The sequence below is a fragment of the Manis javanica genome, chromosome 8, assembly GCF_040802235.1.
Source record: "Manis javanica isolate MJ-LG chromosome 8, MJ_LKY, whole genome shotgun sequence".
Taxonomy (NCBI): Eukaryota; Metazoa; Chordata; class Mammalia; order Pholidota; family Manidae; genus Manis; species Manis javanica.
Genome location: NC_133163.1, coordinates 89,853,171 through 89,878,171, shown reverse-complemented (window position 1 = coordinate 89,878,171; position 25,001 = coordinate 89,853,171). Strand labels below are relative to the sequence as shown.

At 44.1% G+C, this 25,001-nt stretch overlaps 2 protein-coding genes across 6 annotated transcripts in view; one reads left to right on the top strand and one right to left on the bottom strand.

The window, feature by feature from the left end:
• FSIP1 (fibrous sheath interacting protein 1) overlaps nucleotides 1-4,930 on the top strand; it is a 200,641-nt gene extending 195,711 nt beyond the window's left edge. For 2 of the 4 annotated variants that reach the window (XM_073211619.1, XM_037018782.2), the window contains 2 exons: nucleotides 1,686-1,768; nucleotides 3,350-4,930. In XM_073211619.1, the coding sequence (XP_073067720.1) occupies nucleotides 1,686-1,760 (75 nt within the window). In that variant the 3' untranslated portion in view covers nucleotides 1,761-1,768; nucleotides 3,350-4,930. Of the gene's footprint in view, nucleotides 1-1,685 lie in introns of all 4 variants that reach the window. The other 2 variants (XM_073211618.1, XM_073211616.1) reach the window with 1 other exon arrangement.
• On the bottom strand, nucleotides 4,753-20,672 carry THBS1 (thrombospondin 1). Of its 2 annotated transcripts, none has more exons than XM_073211614.1 (22): nucleotides 20,502-20,672; nucleotides 19,867-19,962; nucleotides 19,054-19,613; nucleotides 18,065-18,140; nucleotides 17,577-17,779; nucleotides 17,347-17,469; nucleotides 16,309-16,402; nucleotides 14,657-14,830; nucleotides 14,181-14,357; nucleotides 13,690-13,863; nucleotides 13,302-13,429; nucleotides 13,038-13,190; nucleotides 12,372-12,590; nucleotides 11,791-11,898; nucleotides 11,076-11,235; nucleotides 10,801-10,919; nucleotides 9,261-9,495; nucleotides 8,848-9,075; nucleotides 8,408-8,679; nucleotides 7,898-7,995; nucleotides 7,655-7,794; nucleotides 4,753-6,841 (listed from the first exon to the last, which is right to left on the bottom strand). In XM_073211614.1, the coding sequence occupies exons 2-22, from the start codon at nucleotides 19,931-19,933 to the stop codon at nucleotides 6,834-6,836; spliced, it is 3,516 nt and encodes a 1,171-aa protein (XP_073067715.1). In that variant the 5' UTR covers nucleotides 19,934-19,962; nucleotides 20,502-20,672; the 3' UTR covers nucleotides 4,753-6,833. The 2 variants fall into 2 exon arrangements, with proteins under 2 accessions (XP_073067715.1, XP_073067716.1); XM_073211615.1 differs by having other exon boundaries at nucleotides 17,577-17,776.
• Nucleotides 20,673-25,001: the final 4,329 nt, after the last annotated feature.

Below are 25,001 nucleotides of genomic sequence, written 5' to 3'. Positions count from 1 at the left end.
CTTCTCCTGTGACCCCTATTATGTGAGTGTTGCTCTGTTTGAAGTTGTCACAAAGATCTCTTAGCATCTTTTCATTAAGTTTTTTTTCCTTTCTGTTGCTCAGTGTGGTTCTTTTCCATTACTTTGTCTTTTTGATTGCTGATCTGCTCTTCCAAAGCCTCTAATCTGCTATTGTTTCTTTTTATTTCATTGCACTTACTGTATTCTTTATCTCTGACTGGTTCTTTTTTTATATTTTCTATTTCTTTGTTGAAGTCTCCCTGAGTTCATCCATTCTTCTCTCTGGTATGGTGATCATCTTTATGAACATTATTTTGAATTCTTTATCAGGTAGATTGTTTATTTCCATTTCATTTAGCTTTTTTTTTTCTGACATTTGTTCTTTCATTTGAAACATATTCCTCTGCCTCTTCATTGTGTCTGGCTCTTTGTGTTTGCTTCTATATATTAGATTAGCTTTGTCTCCTGATCCTGAAAGCAGTGGCTTTATGTAATAGGCATACTGTGGTGCCCAGAAGCGCAAAACCCTCTGGTCACCAGAGCCAGGTGTTACAAAGGTGTGTCCCCTTTGTGGGCTGTGTGTACCTTCCTGTTGTGGCTGATGCAGCTACTGTGATTGTGCTGGCTTATAGGGCTCACTCTAGGTGTGGCTGGCTGAAAGACTAGTCAGGGCCATTTCTAGTGTGCTGGTGTGTGGGGCCAGCTCTCAGCCTGGCTGCCTGTAATGTGCAATAGGATTACTGCTACCATGCTGGTGGGTGGGGCTCACTCCTCCCCTCCCAGGAGGTGGGATCGGGTGGTTGCTTTGGTGGAGTATCTTGTCAGGTTGGGTGTGTTGGGTGGGGCAGATTAGCAGGGAAAGCCAGGACAGAGTCAGCTATGCTGGTAAGGTAGATGGAGAATGAATAAGAGCTGGCTCCTGCAAACATCCAACCATTTAGGCTAAGAGAAGCCTTGAAAAATGTCATCCATGAGCCCCTCCCCACCAGAGAAAGCTCTCATAGGCTCCTTCTTCTCTGGCATACTTCTCAAAGTTAATCAATAAATCTCCCTTCAAACCACTGCTTCTGTGTTGGGTCTCAGATTGATTGACACACCACACTGGCCCTCTAAGAGCAGAGACTTGGCCATCCATGGCCATCCAGCTCTTCCCTGCATTAAGCCCAATGGATTTTCAAAGCCAGACATTATGGGGCTTATCTTTCCAGTGTAGATTGCAGGGCCGGGTGTGCTGGGTTTCAGGGAGTTCATCCCCTCCTCACTGTGTTCCTCGCTCCCTCCTGCTTATTGGTTGGGATGGGAGAAGGTTTGGATCCCAACTGATGGCTCTTCTCCTTTACCCTTCTTCTTGTGGCCTCCTCTTTCTTTTGTCGCTGTGGAAGGCCTTCAGGTTCTGCCTGTCTTCAGGTTGTTTTCAGAGTTAGTTGTACTAGATGTAGTTGTTGCCTTTGTGTGTATGTGGGAGGAAGTTATCACAATGACCTATTCTGCCATCTTCTTAGAATCTACCTCTCTTTCTTTTTCTTGTGAATTTTGCAGTATGTGTTGACTGTTCAATAAATATTAAATGTGATTATTGTTTCATATGTAAAAGGATTTAATGTCTCATGGGCTGAATGATTTTTATTAATCATGCACACATTTCTGATTGCCTAACAACTTTGGATATTGTTTTTAATGTGCAGATAAACAGGAAACTGAAGATGTGGCAGAAGAATGTAAAGAATCTTAAGGAAAGAGCTGCTGGGCTGTGCTTTTAAGGAAATTGGTAAATTAAGTTATATTTTTTCCAAATTCTTTGAGTTCAGTGAATGCATCATAGACACCATTCCTCAAATAATGACTTTAAATATTTGGCTTCTCTCTTCCTGGATTACATTTCCTTGATATTTTTGAAACTTGTGGTATAATTGTTCAGTGGTTTTTCTTCATTGAAATTCCTGGAAAAATTGTTTTTTATTGCTTATCTTAAAACATCAGGGATACATTACAGAAATCGACATTTTATGTACGTGTGCCATGTTAAAACTAGTTGAAGTGCTGTGATTCTTTTGTATTTGATTTTATATGTTACTTTATTGTGATTCAGATTTAATCACTATGAATTTTTGTTTTGGCCCTGATTTTCCTTCTTTTATCCTCTCTAATGCCTGTTAGGTAAGCAGAACTTCTCAAAGAAAGAAATGAATTTTCTAACAAAAGCAATGTAAGGGTAGCCTTTACTGTCTTATTAGTAATTGAAGCAGGAGTTTGAATTATTTGATTTATTATCTTCTTTCAGAGTTTGCCTTTTAGAATCCGGCAAGTAAAGATCAGCTACTTTAAAAAATTCTGTGGTACAATATTAAGAGGGTTTGGTCTAGTTACAAATCAGTAACCTAGATTCAGGAGAAAATTTTATGTTAACACTCCACAGATGAATTAGCATTAGAACTATCAGTGCAGTTTACTTCTGATTTAAAAAGTGAGCTGGCTGTTATGCTGCCTTTAATGAAATTTGGAGTCATGTATATGTGCTGTTATTTTTTGCTGGCACATTTTCATTTACTGATGATGAATAATGTTAGTAATTGTTTACGTCAAATTTCCTTGATTATTTTTAAAAATGAAGAATTTTATAGCTACTATTTTCAGAGGAATTGATAGGTAATTTCTTTTTCAAGCCTTTTCTCCCAGTTTACTTTAAAATAATAGTGGCTCATGTTGATATCAATGTGCTATAATGTAATTTATCTTGATGTTAAGCATTTTTCTGTTGGGTGCTAGCAGAAGTTAAAAGTTGTGATTTTTGACTCTTAAAATGACAGTGTATTGTAGGGTTTGGGTCAGAACGATCAGAGGGGAGAGGGGTTTGTGTGGGAGTTTGGAGTGGTGACAGAGAAGCTGTTTTTGCCCAGAGGCCTTTCAGAGGAGCTCAGCTTCTAAACACATGTGTTTCTGGTATTTGGTTTGTGTGTGTGTGTGTGAGAGAGAGAGAAGCTGGAGAAGAGAGAAGGAAAAAAGAAGAGAGAGAGGGAGGGGAGAAAGGGGGAGAGGGAGGGGAAATGGGAGAAAAAGGGAAAGTAGGGTGGAGGGAGTTTATGGTTTTATAATGGTGAATTGTATTTTGGTCATAGTGAGCCTTTATTTGATAGATGTTTAAGAGAGGGGACAGAAAACAGAATGGTCTTAAATAATGAATTTTGCATTAAAAGAGGTGATACCATTCTGTAGCATGTCAACCGAAGGTACCTCCAACAAAAACTGGTAAGTTGAATTTATATTTTAATACAAAGTCTCCAGATTTTTTAAAAAAGATTACCTGGATAGGGAGAGAAATTGTTATTAAAAATCAGGTTTTTGTTTTAAGGTTCCCTCTACACTTGAATGTTTGCCTCGAACAAGATGGAGAAGAAAAAGTATGAAAGAGAAAGAGCTAAGTCGTTTCAGGAATGAATTTAGGTCTTAAAATCTGAGGTTTTTCTATTTATGACTTCTCAAGATAAGTACTGTCCCCACGTTTATTGTGAATTGCCATAGGACCTAGAGTGTATTGCTATTTAAGCCAACACTTTCTGTAACAACATAGCAATAAACTCTTGAAGAAGGAAAAAGCTATCGCCTTGATGGCATAATTTTAATTTTTAATAAGTCCTTTATTTCAGTGCAACCTCCTGATTTGAAGGTTGGTCTCAGAGTGAGCATGGAACATACCTGGGGAAAAAAGCTCATGTTTGCAGATACTTTTTCTGTCCGATCTTGATATTTTTGTTTACTTGTGGTCTACTACTTAAAAGTGAATTAGAATTCTCTCCCAAGACTTCTCATGTTGAGCTACTTTGAGGATGAATGATGTCATTTTTCAAATAATTCTCTCAAATCGTTTTTCCAAACTATAACCAATACCTTCTAGTTTTTCATTCTTCACCTGGCTTCCATAGAATTATTTGGCAATTCACACTTACATATGATTATGCTACCCTAGATCGATACGTGTTTTTAGCATGAGAGAAAAATCAACAAGAAGTTTCTCAGTCAGACCATCCTTTCTAGCGTTTAATGGGCCTCAAAGCCAGGCCCTTAATCTACCAGTAAAATTTCTTTTTCTGCCTGTTCTTATTAAAACTGTTAGTTAATTTGTATCTGCATTCATGGTCCACCTGAAACTCAAGGTCTGCTTAGTGTAAAGCTTTGGCTTTCTCTTCATAAGTTTATAATTTTATGTGTGTGTGTGTGTGTGTGTGTGTGTGTGTGTGTATGTATTTTAGGATTTCTTCCAAATTCTACTTTTCTTTTTAGTTATGTTTTTGACCAAAGAGATATTTATTGATTCTTCAAAAGGTGGTATCTATAGAGTTTTGCTCAACTTTCAAAGGACAATTCCTCCTCCTTAAACTTACTTCTAAAGTTCTCTATAATATGTAATCATGTTGCCCACCAAGAGCCATCATTCATGGGTCAGAAAATGTAGCTGAGAATTATATGTGCTTCACTCCTGTTAGTCCTTTTGTTTTTAGAAACAGAACTGCCCTTTAAAAAGGATTCAACAAATGACATTTAATAATTAGTCAAATATGACATTATATCCTTTTGGGCCTACCTCTTTGGAGTCATTTCTCTATGTTTTTAATATGGCAGGCTAATTTGTTTTGCCCTTAAATAATATAAGAAGTGTGAATGTTACTATAATTTCTTCTTGTGTATGCTCTATTGGTTTAAGAATGGAATTTATCAACTCAGCCAGTAGAGAACAAACAAACATGGATACATAAGTATAAATAAATTTCTGTATTATTTATTGTTGTTCCTTGTACATAAGAAACAGTAATATACAACTTAAACTGCTTTAGAATGTAAAATGGATAAAAATGTGTACAAAAAAAGCACATTCCTAGAAAAAAGGTATTGGCAAATAGTAAAAACTTGGGGGGGGTAACAAGCAAAAAACAAATCAAAAAAACAAAACAAAACCCCAACAGTTCTTCAATTCAGTGTGCAAACATTTTATAAAAATAGAAATACTAACTCTACAGGCAGTATTTCCTGATAAATTATTTAAATAGAATATCTACACAATCTGAGATATCTATTCCAATGGCAATGAGAAAATAATTTATAAAAATAAAGCAATGGTATCACAAGATGATAGAAAAAACAATTTTCAGAAAATGTATTTAACATTTCAATGCTATTTCCTTATTGGGAATACTTTTCTGCAAAGAATTTTTATACTATGTACAACATTGACTTTTTTTTTGGTACTACAGTAGCTTTAAGTTTGTTAGACGCTTAAACTCTTTCTGCTTGATCCAAAAATTCTTTACTCAGTCACACAACAAATGAGGTAATGTTTGTATATAAGTTTCACCTTTATATTTTTTTCTCTTTGGGAAAAATGAAAAAAGTGTAGGTTTTTCTTCTCCCTGGAATTAGGCACAAGGAATAGAGTAAAACAGTATTAAAGGCCTCATGGATTTCTCTGCAATGTAAAAACACCTGTACATGGACATACCACTAATTCCACTTGAAAAGCTAAAACAAAGAAAAAAAATTCCCGAATCATTCATTCTAAGCACAGAGTGAGGAGCAGCTTGCCCTGCTGATTTTCCTTGTGCCATTCTTGTGAGAGATTTGCTGAGAAATCCCCACTACCTGCTATCAAACATTTTCCATATGAAGCCTAGATTCCAGGTAGGACAGAGTTAATAAATAATCTGTATTTACAACCTTACAGTCATGAAGACTTGTAACAAAGATGACATGGACAGCCCTTATGCTTCTTCCTGTTCCATGAATAGTCTTTCAGACAGATCTTCTAAGTAAGTAAAAATAAATATTTTACATTGTAAAGTGTAAAAAAAACAAGGCTACAAAGAAGGAATTGGAACACTCTATGATATTCAGGAAAAATAGAGAAAAGGAATGTTTTAGTTGAGAATTTTGTGCCTTTCTAACCATAAAAATACAAGCACAGCTGCTCCTCCTTTGGGAGGCAGCCTGGTGCTCACTGAGATGGTAGATTTTCTTATTTTCTGCTACATCTGCACAAGCTACATCTGGAATAAAACCAACCGTGTCCATGTAATCAGGCAGTGGCAGCAAGCACTGCCTCACACTGGTTTAAGTTTGACTACTTACTCTGGTCACTACAGGTGATGTGTAAGGGCTAGGGATCCAGAGGGAAGTCCAGAAGCCAGTCTTCCCCTCCCTTCCCTGCTTCTGTTTAAGTGCCAATTTACGTGGGTTAAATCAGCTAACACCTGTCAGCATCATGAAATCCAGCAATAGTCATTCAATCCCCTGAAAATGATTTAGTACCGAACATGTAACAGTTCCTCCACATTTTCTTCATACAAGTCCTTTATTCCCGTGGGTATGCACCCTCCCCTTAGGGCTTTGGTCCCTGCTCCCCTTATTCCCAAGGGAGTGTGTCGGGGTGGTTTGGTTTGCCAATTCTAGTGCGTCCTCCCTTCTCTTGCACGCCTGAAAATGCTTCTGAGTCCACTGCTCAGAGGTGGTCTCACAGTAGCACCGTGCTCTGACAAAAGCCAAGTGGAACAGGCACCTTCCAACTGAAGCAAGTGGTTGCTTTTGCATTTCCAAAAGCAAACCAATGTAACTGTTTATATTTGCAGAAGATTCTCTTTCCAGCCTCTGGAAATGCTGCAATGCTGAGTCTGGTTTGGAAAATTGCATTTTCTTGAGGCAAGTCACATGTCCTAGGAGTCCACACTGATGCAAGCAGAGAAAAAAGGCAGGCAGGCAGGAGTGGTCCTGGGGGTTTTCTTAAGCCCGTGGCTCCAGAAGGTGAATACCAGCACTGGTTATGATCTGTCTTTTGATCAACAGTTTCATTAGGAATCTGTTAAATAAACATAAATACATAAATACACAAAAAAATTCATAAAGGCATTATCTTAATACCCGTTAATGCATTAATAACCTTGGTATTACTTTACTTTTAGAATAACAAAAGTATAATTTAAGGTTGTCAGCTTATAAAAGTTACTGTGTTTGAGTATTATATGGAGTTTAATAGAGCTTGATCTCTAGAACTTAGGTTTTCTAAGACCTTCAATGTTAAACGTTGAGTCTGAATTTTTAAAATTAAACTCCCTAAAATATTTTAGTCTGAATATTTAAATTTTATAATCAACCATCTTTTTTTCACTCTGTAGGCATCAGACCTTGGCCCAATAAACATTTATTAAGCACTTATTTTCTGGTAGGCCCAACACTAGACTCAGCAAGAGCTTAAGGAACTGCTGAGTAAAAGAGAATGGGGGAAAAAAGCCAAGGTTTGCCTTCCCTTTCCTGGGATTCAGGGAAAGGTTGTGAAAAACAGCTTGTTCAGTAATGGCACAAATAAAATCATAAGCAGTGTGCAAGACATAAAAACATGCCAGATTTAAAAATATTAACAATGTGGTCTAAATTATCCAAGAGATTATAGTTTATCCTTGCAATGAAGAACACAGATGACTAAGCAAATGAGTACTGTTAACAAGGATTCAGGATTTCATAAGCTGCATTTCATAGGCATTGTATCTTCAACAGCAAAATATAAATAACCCTGTCCCTAAGTCTTTAAATCAGACTCTCCCATAATCGGCATTCTCAAACTCTGTCTGAATTAGAGATGTCCACTTCCCATTCGGTGTCACATTGCCCCTACCTCTGCATTCATATTTCAGGTCAGAGAAGAACACCATTTCTTGAGAGAAGACAAACATCCCTAGTCTACCGCCGGCGTAGGTTTTGTCATAGATGGGTCCTGAGTCAGCCATGATTTTTTTCCCTTCATACATCACCACTCTGCAGGGGAGAAATCTTGTTAGTGACACCCTGCTTTTTGGTCTCCACCTCCTTAATGTCACACAATCAGATGTCAGTTGAAATATAATCAGTGCAATCTTACCTAATGAAACCTGTCTTGGGCCTGTGGCTGAGACGCCATCTATAGGCAGTGAAATCTTTCCAGCCTATGTAACGAGGGTCATGCCACAGAGTGCGCACCTGAAGGAAGAGGACCAAGAAGAGGATGAAATCCAGCCCCATCAGATTTACATTTCATTTTGTAACAGTGCTTGAAAGGTAACAACTTCACCTAAATAAGAGGGTTGCAACATAAGGTTTTTTCCAAGCCCTCTTTCATATGAGGCGAGCCCTTGAATGTACATAAAAAGCAGCAGGGAAAGGTTTTTTGTTTGAAGAGGCTGAAACTGCCTTTGGACTGAAGGGTAACTCGTGCTTACTGCGAGCTCCCCTCTTAGATCCTATGTTTTTACAAAGCAGAACTTCACATCACAGTTGGTGAGGCTGGGGACTTGGTATCTAAGACTCGGTTGGGGCTGCTCAGCCGAAGCACCGCATCCTGAGTGCTGGTCAAGTACCCATCCACCCTCTGCTGTCACTGAAGCCTCCTCACCTGGCCGGGGGTGTTTCCTGTGTGCCACAGGGCATTGCGCAGGTGCTCGCCTGGCCCTGTGGTGGAGTTCACAACCTTCACAGACAGGCCTGAGTAACCCTGAGCCCTCGTGGGGTTGGTGTCCCAGTAGGACTGGGTGACTTGCTTCCACATCACAACATAGAATCGGCTGCTGGACTGGTAGCCAAACACAAATCCAGCATAGTCATCATCCCTCTCAGTGTTGATGAAGAAGGTGCCACTGAAGTCCACAGCATTAAATTCATCAAAACCTAGAAGATGAGGTCAGACCTAGGTTAAAACCTGCAGCATTCAAAGGGTTCTCCACTGCAGTTCCAGACATCCTTAGTACACACAGGCACACATGCAACTGCCAGGTTTTATATTTGCTTTTGTTGCAAGTATGCATTAGCCTTTTGTTTGAAGAACTCACTACTCACCTATAGCAAGTCCAGGATCACAATTGACAGTCTGGACGAGTTCTTTACCCTGATGGCGTACAACCCAGTTAGGATCATTCTGGGATGTCCCTTTGGGATCTAGGGGAATCATCTGGAATCGGCGGAAATCAGTCTCACTGATATCAATGTTCTCAGGACAGATGTCATCGATGTCTGGCACGTTGTCATGGTCAAAATCGTCTTTGCAAGCATCACCTCGACCATCACCTAAGGTCAGAAAGGCCAAGAATTCAGGGAAATTCTGAAATGCTATTATTGGTGTCAGAAACTCACTCTTGTTGAAGTTGGGATTTAGTCACTTCAGCCTCTCAAACATTTTCAGTTTTGTATTTCTCCATGCCAAAGCACCACGGCTTCAGTTACTCTCTTCAACACCTGCTCCATGGACTCACCGTCAGAGTCCTTCTGGTCGGGATTGGGCACGAGCCTGCAGTTGTCCCTGTCATCAGGAACGCCGTCGTTGTCATCGTCGTGGTCACAGGCATCCCCCTTGCCATCCTTGTCATGGTCGGCCTGGTTGGCGTTGGGCACATAGGGGCAGTTGTCCAGGTTGTTCTGGTGGCCATCTTCATCAATATCCTGATTGTTGTCACAGGTGTCTCCGATGCGGTCGGAGTCAGAGTCGAGCTGAAAGAGACAAAAGTGGGGGGTAAATGGGTGCAGACGTTGTTAACGACCCTGCGGATGGTTCTCTACTGTTTGGTAAGGCCAGTGGGATTTCATGTCCATATGGTACTCCTGAACAATATTAACAAATTTTAAAAGGTTTTTCTTGATCTTTATTTTTTTATGAAATTGGAAAAGGGGTACATAGGAGTTCTTTTTGAAACATAAAACTTTCTAAATTAAAAATAGAAAGTCTTATTTTATCATGAAGGATGAAATATGATGTGTTAACTGCTTTTATGTTAATGTTAAATTCTCTGGGTCCATTTTGTTATTTTCCACAGAAGGTTCCAACTCTGACACTCACATGTCAACTTCTACTCTAGATCATTAAGTCATGGAGACATTGCACTGTTTTTTTGTACATACTGGGTAATACATATGGTGGGGCTCAATTAAGTTCTTTTTTAGGTATTTGATTTTATATAGCTAGTCCATAAGGCCTGTCATCTACTGGCTAAGGTAAAGTCAAAATTTCAAATTTTGTCTGAACTGTTTCTCAGAGTACTTTTATGTTTTTCAGTGTATATGCTTTTGGGATTATTTACAGAAAAACTATAATTTTTCTCACGAGTATTTATGTTCTTTGCTATTAAGATTTTTACATGATGTTTAAATGATTATAAATTTTATTATGATCTGAGGGAAACTCATCCTCAGAGGTTAAACGATATTAAAGTTTAATTCATGGCAACATCAAACTTGAAACAGATGACCCTCAATGCCATTTCATCAGCAAAGCTGTCCCTTATAATACATGCCTTCCCTGTTACAGCCCCAAAGCTATTTACCCCATTGCTTTTTGTTTTACAGGACTATGTAAGAACAAATATTGGGAAGAAAAGCTATACTTCCCATTTCTTGAATCTTTCATATATCATTAGCCATAACAGTGGTTGTTTATTTTGCTTAAGGATATTTTCTTCCCTCTGTTAGTCTTCAGTATGATCAGTATCACTGGAGAGTTGTCACAGATTTCTGCTTTGTCTAATTCATCCTAACAAGGGCAGATCATGCTGAGCAAGTCATTAGACCTTATTGTAGAAGACACGATTAAAATTGTAAGATTGTCACACTAAAGGTCTAATGCACTCTGCATGGAGTTCATATCAGGCAAACTATTTACATGAAAACATTACAATCTGCTATGAGCCCACTGACAGCCATGGTAATGGAAGTGTTTGAACTCTATTTACCTCTATTTTTAGAGGGTAGGAAGAGACAGTCCAATGCTTTACTGAAAGATTCTGAAAGGAGTCCACCTACCTGATCTGGGTTGTGTTCCAGGGGGCAGTTGTCACACTGGTCTCCAACCCCATCCATGTCAGTGTCCTTCTGGTCCACATTGTAGACATACTGGCAGTTGTCTCGTTCATTGAGGATACCTGCAGAGTGCAGACGACCCAGAAGAGTGGGCATCTCTGTCTCAGGTGTTTCGGCTAACCTGCACACTAAAAGCCAGCAAGGCTGGAGAGAGAGCAGCTGGAAGCAAAGCCTGGTCACCACTGCCACTGGGCCTGCTGGAGCCACGGACTGCTTACCGTCCCCATCGATGTCAGCAGCACAGGCATCTCCTTCCCCATTGTTGTCTGTGTCAGCCTGGTCTGGGTTGTGGTTATAGGGACAGTTGTCACAGCGGTCTCCCACATCATCTCTGTCATAGTCATACTGGGCTGGGTTGTAATGGAAGGGACAGTTGTCCTGCCAAGAGAAGTAATGCAGCAGTTCATGACCTCATGCGGCTAGCTTGGCCTCGGACCACACACATCATTTACGTAAGACTGCAAAAACTAACAATCATTTCCTACTTGGTGCATATGCTAATTGACTACTCAGTGTAAAATGTCACTGCAAAAGTTGAACATAATGAATGAGAAATGGATTGTTGTTGGTCACAAGTCAGTGAGATGGAAATATAAGTTCTCATCTCAGTTCTCAATATGCCCAATGTATATTTTACTCTAATTTAGATTAGACATTTGAAAGGAATCTGGGGAATAAAGTGTCATGTTTATACATATAATTTCTTGTTTAAATTAGGGGGAGGGCAGGTTGTGATGAAAAACAAAACCTTCATTTAAAAATTCTCTTGGCAACATCACAGTCTTGAAACCGCTGAAACACAATGAATAATTTCTAATTATCCTATATATTGGTTCTGTAAATTTCCCCATACGATCCATAATTTCCTTGACTCTAAAGTGCTTCAGGCTGTCACTAGAGGGAAAGGGTGAGGAAAGGAAAACATGGTCTTACCCGGTCATCTGGGATTTTATCATTGTCGTCATCGTCATCACAGGCATCGCCAATTCCATCCTTGTCATAGTCTTCCTGTCCTGAGTTGGGAAGGTTGGGGCAGTTATCCTGGAAAGAGAAGAGGCACATTCCAGCTGCATCTTCACGCCCTCTGCTCAGCTGGACGTGAGGGAGCACAGCCCAGCTGCCCAGAGAGAGAAGGGAACGCTGCTCCTCACACAGCTGTTGTCAATGGGAAGACAAAACATAGATACCGGTCTCCCCACAGAGCAGTATTTGTATAAATGCTGTAGGCTTTGTACATGCTGGGAACACAAGTCATACTCTGCTGGCATTTGGTAGAGTAAGGGACATTTTTTAGGGACAAATTAATCAACCAGGGAACACAGTTGCCAAAGGGACCTGTCCATTCATATTCTTGGCAACAAGTGTTTTAATAAGAATTAGTGCCCCTCTGCCTTTGGGTGAGTTAATCTTTCAGTTTCATTTTCAAACTTGAAGCATTTAAAACCCCTTAGTCTGCACTTCTGATATGAGGATATGCCTTCCGGCTGGTGGCACACATGGGAAGCTGGCTCTACCTTCTTGCAGTGGTAAGTTGCATTGGCCACGCACACCAGGTCCTCGTTGGGCCAGCCGTCCAGGTCTGTGTCCTCCCCGCAGATGATGCCATTGCCAGCATAGCCGGGCCGGCACTCGCAGCGGTACATGGGGTCGCTGTAATGGCCCAGGTAGTTGCACTTGGCGTTCTTGTTGCAGTCATGAGTCCCATCCGTGCAGGGGTTGCGGGGCTTGCACACCTGAGGGCGCATGGGCCTGATGTTAATGAAGACCCTTGGAGGGCCCCAGATTCCCAGGAAACAAGAACCTCCCAACTCCTGTCATCTGTCTCCAAGTGGACAGAGGCTCCATGGGGGAAGAGTCGGGGTTACCTCTGTCTTGCCCCATTCTACCCCTGGGGATGTCCAGGTGACAGGGTAGCATTGTTTTATGTGTGTGTTTCTTGAAACTGCTCAGCAGTTAGGCATTTACAAGTCTATCGGCTCACAGCTTATGCCAGAGAAGCATTTTCAAATGAGATGGCTGGATATTCAGTGGATTTTCTAGTCATATTTCTAAAAGCAAGATGGTACACTCAACCTCCTCCCCATTTTCTGTGAAAGGGTGAAATGCCATTCCTCCCTCTCCTAGTTGTCGGTTGAGGCCACCTCTCCCCTCTTCTAACTTACTGATCTCATCTGCTCTACCTGTTTGTTGGCTCTGGCATGTTCCGCACCCCGGCCAAAGGGCTGCGGACCAGTGAAGCGGGGTGGGCATGGCAGGCAGTTGTAGCCGGGGTCTGTGTTCTCGCATCTGTGCTCGCCATTGTGGTTGAAGCAGGCATCAGGCACTTCTCTGCACTGTGGAAGAAACAATAATTTGCTTAATGTTTAAAAAAACATGGCATAGGAAAAGATTAGGACAGGTTAGCTGTGTTCCTAGGTCCAGTAACCAAGCCCTTGGTTCCCCACCTCATTGACATCTTTGCACTGGACGCCATTTCCGCTGTAGCCAGGAGGACAGGCACCGCATTTCCAGCTGCCATCTGGGTAGCTAGTACACTTGGCACCGGCGAAGCAAGGATTGGACAGGCATCCGTCTGAGACGAGAGAGATGGGCAGTGGTGGGTCTGTGCTGCTGTTACTGCCAGGCTGGCCATGTAACACAGTGCAAAATAGTATAGGGTTGATGTAACTGATAGCTTAGTGAGAGTAAATGTCAGGTGGACAACAGAGTAATTAAATCCCTCAGGACCATTCAAATCTGTAACCTCTGAGAGTTGACCATGGCATTCAGTGAAAAAAACCAAAAACATCAAACAAATCCCCCGCTAGGGTTTGCTCTGGGCTGCCTGCTCACCGATCGGACAGTCCTGCTCATTGCACATCTGGTTTTCTGCCATGTCGCCCACGCAGTCCTTGCCTCCAAACTGGGGTGGGGGGTTGTTGCAGAGCCGGCTGCGCTTCTGCACCCCTCCTCCACAGGTGACAGAACAGATGTCCCACAGCGACCAGGGACCCCAGCCACCGTTGACTGTAAGAAAATGAGCCACATGCAAAGTTAGGGTCAATTCTCAAACATCTCACCCACTACAGAAGACTTTCCTAAGTTTGTTCAAGAACGCTCTGCTACCCTGATCCACAGAAAAAGTGCTGGGGAAGAAGGTGAGTTTGAAATGCTTTTCTGCTTCTCATTAAAAGAAGCTGCTGAGCGGGCAGACTTTGCTTCCACTGGTTTCTCTAGGAGTAACTTTTCCCTTCATGACTGACCAAACTGAGGGCCACAGACGCCAGGAAACCTGCTGGACAGCTGCCAGTCGGCACTCAGCTGGGCAGTGTGCTCACACTTACTGGGGCAGGCATCCTTCTTGCAGGCTTTGGTCTCCCGAGCTTCGCCTTCGCATGGCTTCCCATTCATCTGGGGGCTGGGCGAGTTGCAGAGCCGGATCCTTGTGATTGCCCCTTCACCACATGTCACAGAGCAGGATGACCATGGGGACCAGTGGCTCCAGCCTCCATCCTGTTTAACTGAAGGACAAAGCTGATGGGTGTAGAGTACTCACCGTGAGCCTAGCTCTGTGCTACATGCTTTCAGTGCATTATCTAAATAAAATTCTCAGAACAACTCTATCAAGTACTATTATTGTCCTCAATTTGCAGATGAGGAGAAAAACCTCCGAGAGGATAAGTTGTGCTCAAGGATGCACAGATAAGTGGGCAGATCTGAGAGTCTAGAAGCTAGGCTCTGAACCTCTGGGCTATGGAGCTGCTCTTGATGAGGGCAAGGCCAGGTCAGCTCCACATTCCTGCATGGCCAAGATACTTACATCTCTTATCACACTCCTGAATGTGGCAGGTCCGTGTCTGGACAGAGGAGCCCTCGCATCGGTTGTTGAGGCTATCGCAGGAGCGGCCACGCTGCTGGATTCCATTGCCACACGTCACAGAGCAGGAGGTCCACTCAGACCATGGGGACCAGCCATCGTCCGCAGAGTCGCTGGCTGCAGAAGGAGCAGGCTCATTTAGTGTATGAACATTTTTAGACTGCTCTGTGCAGGACTTTCTTCCCTTGTCAGAGTGTGAAAAGCAATCAATTTCCTAGGCCAACAGCTAGGGCTTTCTCCCAGGTCCTCACGCGTACAGCATTGGAGAAGCAAATGCTGTGTCTGGGTCAGTACAGCTGGGCCTCTGCCCAGCATGTGTTCTCCTATTCATGTTGCTTTCTTTCGCAGTGTTTCTCATGCATTTCCCTTTCTGACTTAAGATATCTTGGTAGGCATTTCCAGTCCCAGGCTTCCAAGAACATTGGCATTTTAGGCAGCTTATAGGAGTCACCTTGGACTTCCTGGGGAGCCCCAGACCATGTGTTGGGCAGATGAGCTTGAAGGCTGCTCAGCTGCTGCTGCTCTGCCCCCAACTCACTCATGAGGTTAATCAGTGTGCTGCCCTCTTCCCCCAGCCTTTGGGGCCTTCTCTGCACATATTTTCATTAAGAGGGGAATGTGTTTGTTTACCGTGGGCCCAGGCACCATGATTACAATCACATGTAACTGCATTAGACCCAAGACAGAGAACTTGTTTTCTCCTGCCACCCACTTAAAGTTATCCTAGCAATCCGATTCAAGTTCAGGATTCTGCTAGTCTCCAGCTAGCTGTGTTCCCTTTAACTCACGCCTGAAGTGAATGCTGAACAGAAATAGATGTGCAAATGATTATTACAATACCAATATGGCTAACATGCTCCCTGGATGGGACTAGTTATTCTGAGCTGTGAACAATGCCTTTAGAGCTCTGTGTGTGTGTGTGTGTGTGTGTGTGTGTGTGTGTGTGTGTGTGTGTATGTGTGAGTGCATACATGCATGTGCGTGTATATATAGGGTGAATACTACTTTCTTATCTTAGTTTGGAGGAATTGTTTCTACTATATTCAGTTCTGTCTCAGCGAATTAATTCATACTGGCAACAAAAACCAGAGAGAGAGTGAGCACACAGAACAGTATTTTGTTTAGTGTTCTGAAACTCAAACTGCTGTTAATCTCAGGCCTTCTATTCCTGCAGATAAAAGGGGCAGAATATTCAGGCCCAATTAAGTCAGTGCTTGTACTACAGCCCATCAATTTCTCTGCTGATTATATTTTCCTTAACTCTAGGCTATAAGGTCCAATTCTAAAAGCAGTTAACTTAGAGCTACTGCTGCCTCAAATTCATCTCTCCTTTCCTCAAAGTGTAAAAATAAGGAACAGTAAACTATACCAAGATCATTATTACCTAAACTATAACCCAGAGGAGAATTAAGATTTAGTCCAAATGGAGTTTTTGGTGCTATATAGCCATCAGTTAACCAGATGCTATAGTAAGAAACTGAATGGAAACACATGACGGAGATGGGGTGGGTTGTGTTCAGCCAGTACTCTGCTCAGCTGTCCTGTGTTTAGAGAAACAGTCACTGAAGGATGGTTACACAGGTTTAGGAACTTACGCCAACACCGTGGGCAGCATTCTCCATCGGGAACTGTGGCATTGGAGCAAGGCATGATGGGGCAGGACACTTTTTTGCAGATGGTAACTGAGTTCTGCAGGACAAGAGGGAGGAGAAAAGGGCTACTGAGCTTATTGTAAGCAGAAGTTTATATACTGTAACATTTTAATTGCAAGATACACTTAGGGTTGTAAATACTCTAGTGGGATGATTTTAATAGAAGGTCTGCTCTGTTGTACTTGAAACGAACAGAATTATAGGAACAGTTCAAGGGCTAGTGACCTGTCACTCCATTCCTTGGAGGGTTCTTTCTTAATTGCCACTTAGTCAGTGGTAGAAGTTATAGCATAAAGAATTTATCTGAAGGGAACCACCAAATTATCATGAGTCAAATCTAGTAATCTGGGACTGAGATCAAAACATAAACCTCAGTCAGGACTTTTAAATTTTAAAATTATATTTTTACGGGGTGAATTATAAAGTCACTGTCCAAATCCAGCAATCCAAGATTTATATTTAAGCTTGACTTTGTTCAGTGTGCCAGGCATGCCCAAGCTCACCTGCCACTGGTGTTGAGGCAAGAGAAGTGACACACACTAAGTCATTACTTTTAAGCAGACAGCTTCACCCTGCAGTGTTGGGCTAGGTGCCCGGAATAACAATCAGTACCGTATTAAGGGAATCTCCATGCCACAGCTGAATACAAATCAGGGTTGACGAAAAAAACAGGTAATGTTCCAACCAGGTATTTACCTGATATTCAACACTTAGCCTTTGAACTAATGCAGGTAAATTATTCAGATGTCTTATATTTGTTCTTTTAGATACTTAGCCTGGGGTATAATCAAGACTTTGAAAAACTTTTGAGAGTTAAAAGAGGATTTTATAGATGTCATAATTGCATCTAAAAATAACCAAACTACTGTAGTATTAGGCCCTAGAACATAAAAAGAGCTTGTGTGACCATCTGGGTATTTCCCCAGAGACGGCTTCAAACACACACCAGCATTCATACTTCGGCTCGTTAGGATCCCTTACCTGACAGCGGCACTCAGTACAGCTATCGACAGTCCATTCCTCCTTATTCCTGTACTGAACTCCATTGTGGTAGCAGAGGGGGGGCCGCCTCAGCTCATTGACCAGCTCTTTGTTCTCTTCAGTCTAAAAGGGGGAGAAAAGTCATTAATGCCCAACATCTCCAGTCATCTGGGATCATCTGATACACTTCAGGGGCTCAAGCTGGAGGGCTGCACGTGGAGGCCACTGACCACTTTGCGGATGCTGTCCTGAAGTGTGGTCACGATGGTGCGCAGGCCCCTCAGCTCCAGGACCATGCTGGACAGCTCGTCACAGGAGAGGCCACAGATGGCTTGCAGATCCTTTGTCTTGTGGCCAATATAGTTGGTGCGGATGGCAGGGCTGGAACCATTCACCACATTATTGTCAAGGGTGAGGAGGACATTGGTAGCTGCTAAGAAACAGAAATAAACACAATGAGAAAAGTAATGGACCTTCAAACAGATGCTCTCACAAGTCCCTAGGGTTCTTAGGTACAAAAGACGTTTCACTTGGGGTGACGCAGGTGGAGAAGACGCATGCGTGTGGGTTTGCGTGTGGAATGCCTTTTGTGGTCACTCCTATATACCTTTTAATTTTACACACTTTTAATTATCTGGGGTAATTTATGTACAACCACCAATACTTAAGTTTCTCAGCTTGATTTGGGTAGAATTTCTAAAAACCAAATGGTACTCACAGCTGGAACAGCCTTTGTTCCTGAGGATGTCCTCTGGTGTGGTTCCAAAGACAAATCTCACGTTCTGCAGCACCCCCTGTGGACCGAGGACTCACGTTACTTACTCGTGGAGTACTGGACGGGGAAGGTGGAAGAGACTTTTGGCACACAATAGATGTGCTCAAAGTTTGAAAGAGCTCCTTTTTAAGATCACCATGTCAAAATAACACAGCAACAGAAACTGTCAACTTCAAAATCTTATTTGTGTCATCTGCCAAGTCTTCAGTATTTCATAAAGAATTCAGTTATCAGCCTACTTGGATACACAGGAAATGGAATCTGATACTAAGGCCAGAGAATATGACACTCTCCAGTGTCAAGGAGTTAAATGTGGGAGTTTCAAAGCTACAGTTGTAAAGATCTAGAAGTTTAGGCAACTGAATAAGATGCAGCAGAAAATAACCACTATTGTAACCTTTTATTTGAGACTAGCTACATCCATCCCCAAGAGAAATGGAATAGCAAAGTGGTATTTATTCTGCTCCTACAAGAATCCATTTCAAGCAATGTAACAACTGGTGGGGATGCATTTGAAGTAAGTTCATCTTCCTTGAAGAAGCAGAAGTCCCTAAGGCTTGAACAGAAAGCCATACTTGAACAGGAAAGCCATTTGTTTCCTTTAGTGGTTTTCAAAGCCTAGTCCCCAGAATATCAGGACCAGTATCAGCGTCGCCTGGCACTTGTTAGAAATGGGATTTTTCAGGCCCCACCCTAGACCTACTCAACCTGGAGGCCTGTGGGTGGGGTGCAGTGGTACGCAAGTATCAGAAGCCCTCCAGGTGATTCCCATGCCCTAGGAAGGTTTGAGAACGACTGCTGTAGTCCACAGGCAGTAGTCCACAGGCAGTATGCTCTGTACTGGAACCCTGCCACTCCTGCTAGAGCCCTCCTGACAGGTCAGCTCGCCAGCAGCTGACCCCATTGGCCATGAACCAGAAAAAAGGCCTCACCTGGAAGTTGTCATTGACACCTCCTTTGGCGATGCGCAGTCTGGCAGTGTTGGCCAGGTCCCTGGTGAAGATGCTCTGGATGGGGACGTCCAGCTCGGCGTTCTCCATCTTCTCACAGTCAATGTACAGCTGGGCCCTGTCCTCCTGCACAAACAGGGTGATGCTCTTCCACTGGCTGGTTGCCAGGAGCGCTTCTTCCACAGACACCACATGCTGCTTCCCCTGCACGGTCAGGCTCAGGTCCAGGGTGCCAGCCTTGCCGTTGGAGACCACGCTGAACACTTGGCCAGAGTGGTCTTTCCGCTCCACGGCCAGCAGCGTGCCCCGGGTCTTCTTCATCTGCCTCAGGGAGGCCAAGAGGAGGAAACCTTTCTCTGCTCGCACAGCATCCACCAGGTCTTGGAACTTGTCATCAGGCATAGGGGGAATCAGGTTGGCATCCTCAATGCGGAAAGCTGGGCTGGAAGGGTCGGGGCCCTTTACCAGTCGGCGCCCAGAGCCCTTGCGGGCAGCCCCCATGAGTTCAAAGAGGTCGAATACGCTGCTGTCTCCTCCAGACTCTGTTAGATAGGAAGAGGACACACATTGAGATTTCTAGGCTGGGGCCAGGGGTGGGGACTCAGCTCTGAGGAATGGAGACAGAGGGGCTGGGTGAAAACTCCTGGCAACTGCTGAAAGAGCTGAGAAAACATCATGGTCAGCGAGAGCCTGGATTGTGCTGTTCAATCAGGGCTCAGGGGAGAAAGTGCTGGGAGACCCGGGGTACCCACATCTCCTCTTCCCTCCCGCCTCACACGTATTATACAGACTCACCTGGAATTCGATTGGAGACACACACATGCAACAGGAACAGGACACTGAGTCCCCAGGCCAGCCCCATGGTGGAGCTGTTTGTGCCCAGCAGGGAGCCTGCAGCAGAAAGCACAGAGCACAGGGTCAGGGGCAGCCAAGCAGGGAGGGTGGGCAAGACCTGGGGGCTGGGCTTGGGGCCAGGGCCCCAGGGTGCCCGTTTGGGCCCCACAGTTGCTGGAATGAGGGACCACAGTATTTACTTTGGAGAGCGCATCAGGAAAAAGAAGTTGAGGGGAGGAGACGGTGGTTTGAAGTGGGGTGAGGTAAGGCAACAACTGGGGGCCTTCCCTTGGGGCATCTGGGGCAAACAGCAGGGCTAGGGGTTTGAGGGCACAGGGAGGCACCGGGGATGTGGAGAACTGATAGAAAGGTTTAGGGAGGCCTTGGGAGACTAGAAAAAAAATCGTGGGGTATCTTGACCAGTTGGCTTGTGACCCCAAGACTGGAGAGGGTGGCTCAGGGGCCGTTTCACGAGGAGCGTCCCCCAGCGGCTGGGAGGGACAGGGTGGGGAAGGCGCAGAGCAGGCGACCCGGACCCTGCGGGGGCTGAGCCTCGGAGCTCCAGGTGAATGGCCAGGGCCGCCGGGACCCCTTACCTGTGTGCACACGGCGCAGCGGAGCGGAGCGGCGGCGAGGGCGCAGAGCCCCGGCGAGGCGCGGGGAGGGCGGTGCGCCCGGCAGGCAGCGGCCGGAGTCGGAGGCTGCGCGGGGTGATCTGGCGGGATCCTGCACTGGCCGCCGGCTCGGGAGCTGTGGCTGCAGAGGCGGCGAGCCGCACGCCTTTAAAGGGGCGCTCACATTCCTGGGGAGTCCCCTGGCCAATGGGAGGCGGCCGGGCAGGAAGCGGGAGGGGGCCAGTCTCGGTTCCTCTCTCCGCCCCCTGCTGCCTGGCGCATAACTTTCCAGCTAGAAAGTGAAGGAGGAGGCGGGGGTCGGGGAGGGGGGGCGCTGGAACTTCTCAGAAGGAGCGCGGCCCGCCCACGCAGCGCGGGATCCCGGGCCCGGCCCTCTGGCTCTCGAGCCACGCGGCCGCTTGCGTTCCGAGCGAGCATCCGAAACCTTCAGCGGGGTTTTGGGCAAACCCGTCTCCTCGAATGCCTGGGCGACGGCTGAGAGGTGGACATTTGGAGATAGAGCCCTTTGTTAAAAAAAAAAAAAAAAAAAAGAGCCCGACGGGGTAAATGGGACCAGAGAGAACCAGCCGTGAAAGAGGTTCCCTCTTGGGAACTTGCCTACTCCTTCATCCATCCAGTGGGCTGGGGGACCACGCGCCCAGCCCTGGCCCTCTTCCTGCCCCAGAAAGGGACCCGAGGGTGGTGTCGCGAACGCCATCGGGGCGGTGTGAGAGCTCGCGGAGCCGCTGCCCGTCGGGGCGCACTCTTCTGCGGCTGCTTTCTTTCCAAGTCCGCGAGAAAACTCGCTTCTCCGAGTTGCTGCGGCGCTTCCACAGCTTGCCGCTTGGGGGCGGTATGTGTATTCCGATCAAGGGGACGCGAAAGGACGGTTTCTTTCTCGTCAGGAATGTTAAGGAAACTTACTCCTATCCTATCCAGTTCTCTCCAGCCAAGATTGAAATTGTGTCTTGAAAAACAGTTTTTGTGCCCACTCGTGCTTCTTAACGTGACTCCTGGTTGGAGGATTTGCAGTACCATCTGGCTTTGGGGTTTTAAACTATTTACAGAACGGACCCATAGAGTCATAAATTTCCCTGTGCCTATCATTTTAGTTCCTTTTTTCCCCCTCCCTAAACGTTCTTTTCATTTTTCGGCTCCTGAAACCGAGGTGTGGGTTACATTTCTGCGGGTGCACAAATTGCCTTGAACGCTGCCTGCTTGATGCCTTTGTCATTCGAAGTCTGGTCTCCAAGACACTGTCCCAAGCCAGCATGACTCCAGCTGCCTGGAATTCCATTCATCTTTTGGCTGGGATGTCAGCAGCCACACTTCCCGTGCTGTGGTCCTGCATTATCAGGCTGGCCCTGAGACTCCAGACGCAGATAGTAGCTTTGCCAAATAAGGATCTCGGCCACACGCTGGGAAAAGCCCTGGGGTTCACCTGCCTTCTTAGCACTCATACCTGGCAGGACTCCTAGGCTGGAAACACCCACGAGTTTGCATTCATCCAACAGCAATTTCACTTTTCTTGTGTGGGAGTGTTGTGTGACAAGGTGCATGTGTATGTGTGTGGATTATGGAGTGTTTTCCCGTTACTCAGTATACATCAAGGTCTTCAAGAGGACAAGTATGTTCCTAGGACACTAGCTTGTTGCTTAAGTCATTACTAAACCTGACAGATTTCACATGTTGAAAGGCAAAAATAAAAGTCTCTATCAGATGATTAGTCAAAATCATATTCCTATCCTGGAAGTTATAAGTAATGAGTCATCCAAACAGTTCTGAAGATTTCAGCCAGCAGCCACCCATGTGGCTTTTCTCCTTCCCCAGCATCCTACTTGCTCCTTCAAAGTTGATTTTTTTTTCACTTGCTACTAATTCTTCATGATATACCAGGTACTTAGATAACAGTTTTCGGAGGGATAGATAGCTCCCCTTGGCCCACTTGCTAATCTTTTACAGATCAGCTGAGGGCTAGAGGTTCACAAGAGATCCATGTGAAGCAGGATATATCTCTTCTTTTATAAAAAGATAATCTCCCTTAGGCTTAGTCACATGGATTGAGTAGAAGCTCACTGAATGTCCTGTAAGGCTAGCTGCTTCCATGACTAAGGGACTGTATGAATCCCTTAGGAATCCCAAGAAAACTGTAGGAGTTTTCTTGGAACATGGCTTTTTTTCAACCAAACAAGAACAAGAATCTTAATATTATTCTACATGTTTTATAAATAGGAAGGTGACCTACATGGTGGCAGGGAAGAGCTTTCTTGTTAGAGAAAGCTGACAAGCGGTGTAGGAGTAATTTGCTTCAAACACAAAGTCTTCCCAAGCTGTGGTACTCTGCCTTTTCTGGTGGAATGGAAGGAGCTCAGTGGAGGGATGCTGGGGCAGCTATTGGGAACTCACCCACATTCCTGCTGGGTGAGTGCTGAGAGTATTTTCAGACACCTAAATCCCTCTGGGATGCTTTGAGAGAAGCAGAGATAGGAAAAAAGAAAACCTACATATTTAATGTGGGCGATAGTGTCGTGTGTGTGTGTGTGTGTGTGTGTGTGTGTGTGTGTGTGTGTGTGTCCTCAGTCTGAAAGTGCTGTTATTTCAGGCCAATAATCTGAGGACCCAAGTGATGGGCCTTCCAGGAGAGGGTCCAGTTCTCACTCTGCCAAGTTACTATCCCTGAGGATTATATATTTAAAATGAAATTGTATGGCATATGGCATTTTGCTGTAGGATTTCCTTTTTCCCCATTCCCCTAATTGGATGTGGGATTGACATAAAATCGTGGCCAGTAAAGAAATAGAAGGAAAGGACTCTTAGTAACAGCTAGGTGAAAAATTGCATGTGATTAAGGGGAGCAAGTCATTGAAAATAAAATTTTGTCTAGCAGAGAACAGCAAGGTGGGCTGTGAGTTTGTCTAGAGATTTTTTTAAATGTTGGAAATGTTTAGCAGTAGAAAATTCCTTAGAAGTGAGCAGCAACCAAAAATCATTTTCTTCTAGAATAGACCAAAATCATAGCTTCTCTAAAATGAAGACATCATTAATTCAATCCTTCTGAATAAGTTCCCCAGATCATGGTTTAAAGTTGTTTTAATTCAGCTGCCTTGGTGTCCAGAGCCAAGGAAAGTCACCAACAGATTTTTTCTTGTCCTTCCAACACCCTCTCAAGCTCCTCCTCTTCTGTGAGGTGCTCTCCAGTGACTTTATGTGGCATTCTTTCTTCTTGCTGTGCAATTTTGAAGCATGCATTATCTCTACCACATGACCTAACACTCTTTATTCATTGGTTTTTCAAGATCAGTTTTATTTTCTTATGTGCAAGGACTAGATTTTAAGTACCCCAAAGGCTTGGGCTTTGGGAAGAGCTCTTATATTTGAATTTCCAAATCCCTTTATGTTCGAGTCCATTTATGGGGCAGAAGGACTGGACCACTCATCTAGGACAAGCAGATCCTGAGTGAAGGGGCTGGGAAGTTGACATGCTAGGAAATCTAGGAGGATATGGGGCAGGAAGTAGAAAAAGGATATGGTGAGATCTTAACCTGGGCCTAGAAATGGTTTGGGGAGAATTAGCAAGAAAGGGGAGTCAGGACATGAGGAGCAGCCTCTTAATCTGGATAAACCCCAAATGCTGTCTTTGGTAAAAGACCCATGGGTCTTCTCAGTGATAGGTGCAGGGCTGCTCAGGGTCAGTGATGGAAAGCACTGTGTTTTGAAGCAGCTTCTCCAAGTCCCCATTCATTGCTCTTTTCTCTATTCAACTTTTCTCAGCTTAATTGAGGTGTGATTGACAAATAAAATTGTAAGATGTTGAAAGTGTGGGTACAACGTGATGATTCAATATACATTCAGAAAGAACTCCCTCTGCTGAGTGAATTAAAACCTCATGTATTTACCTTTGTGTGTGTGAAAACATCTAAGTTCTACTCTCTTTAGCAAATTTCAATTAGGTGATATGGTATTATCATCTGTAGTCACCATGTTATGCATTAGGTCCTCAGACCTCATTCTCTATTCAACTTTTATGCTTTAGCATCTTGATGAGCTTCTGGGGCATCAGTAAGTATTGGGTTAAAGTGGGAATTTTTCTTTTCAATGTTTGCTGTCTCACAAGGAGGCCACACACCCGAAAGCAGCCTTACAAACAAGGGGAGAGGGCGGGAAATCACCCATTAGACTTAATAAGTCTGAAGCATGCCTCCACCTCCCAGTTTCTTCTCTCTCCACAAGGGCTTGAAATTCCTCCAAAAATAAAGCCATGGAACTTTTTAAGCCTGAGCCATCTAGTGCCTCAGTTAATAGGTGAAGAAGTTAGTTCAGGGAGGTGAGGTGACTTGAAAAATGTCACAGAGCCTGCTGCTGGTGGGCGTCCAAAAACAGCCCAGGTGCCCTGACTTCCAGCTTAGAGAGTCTTTCCCTTTATATTGTTCTGTTCTTTGAGAGTCACTTCATATGATTTTGAGGATGTTTCAGTATTGAAAT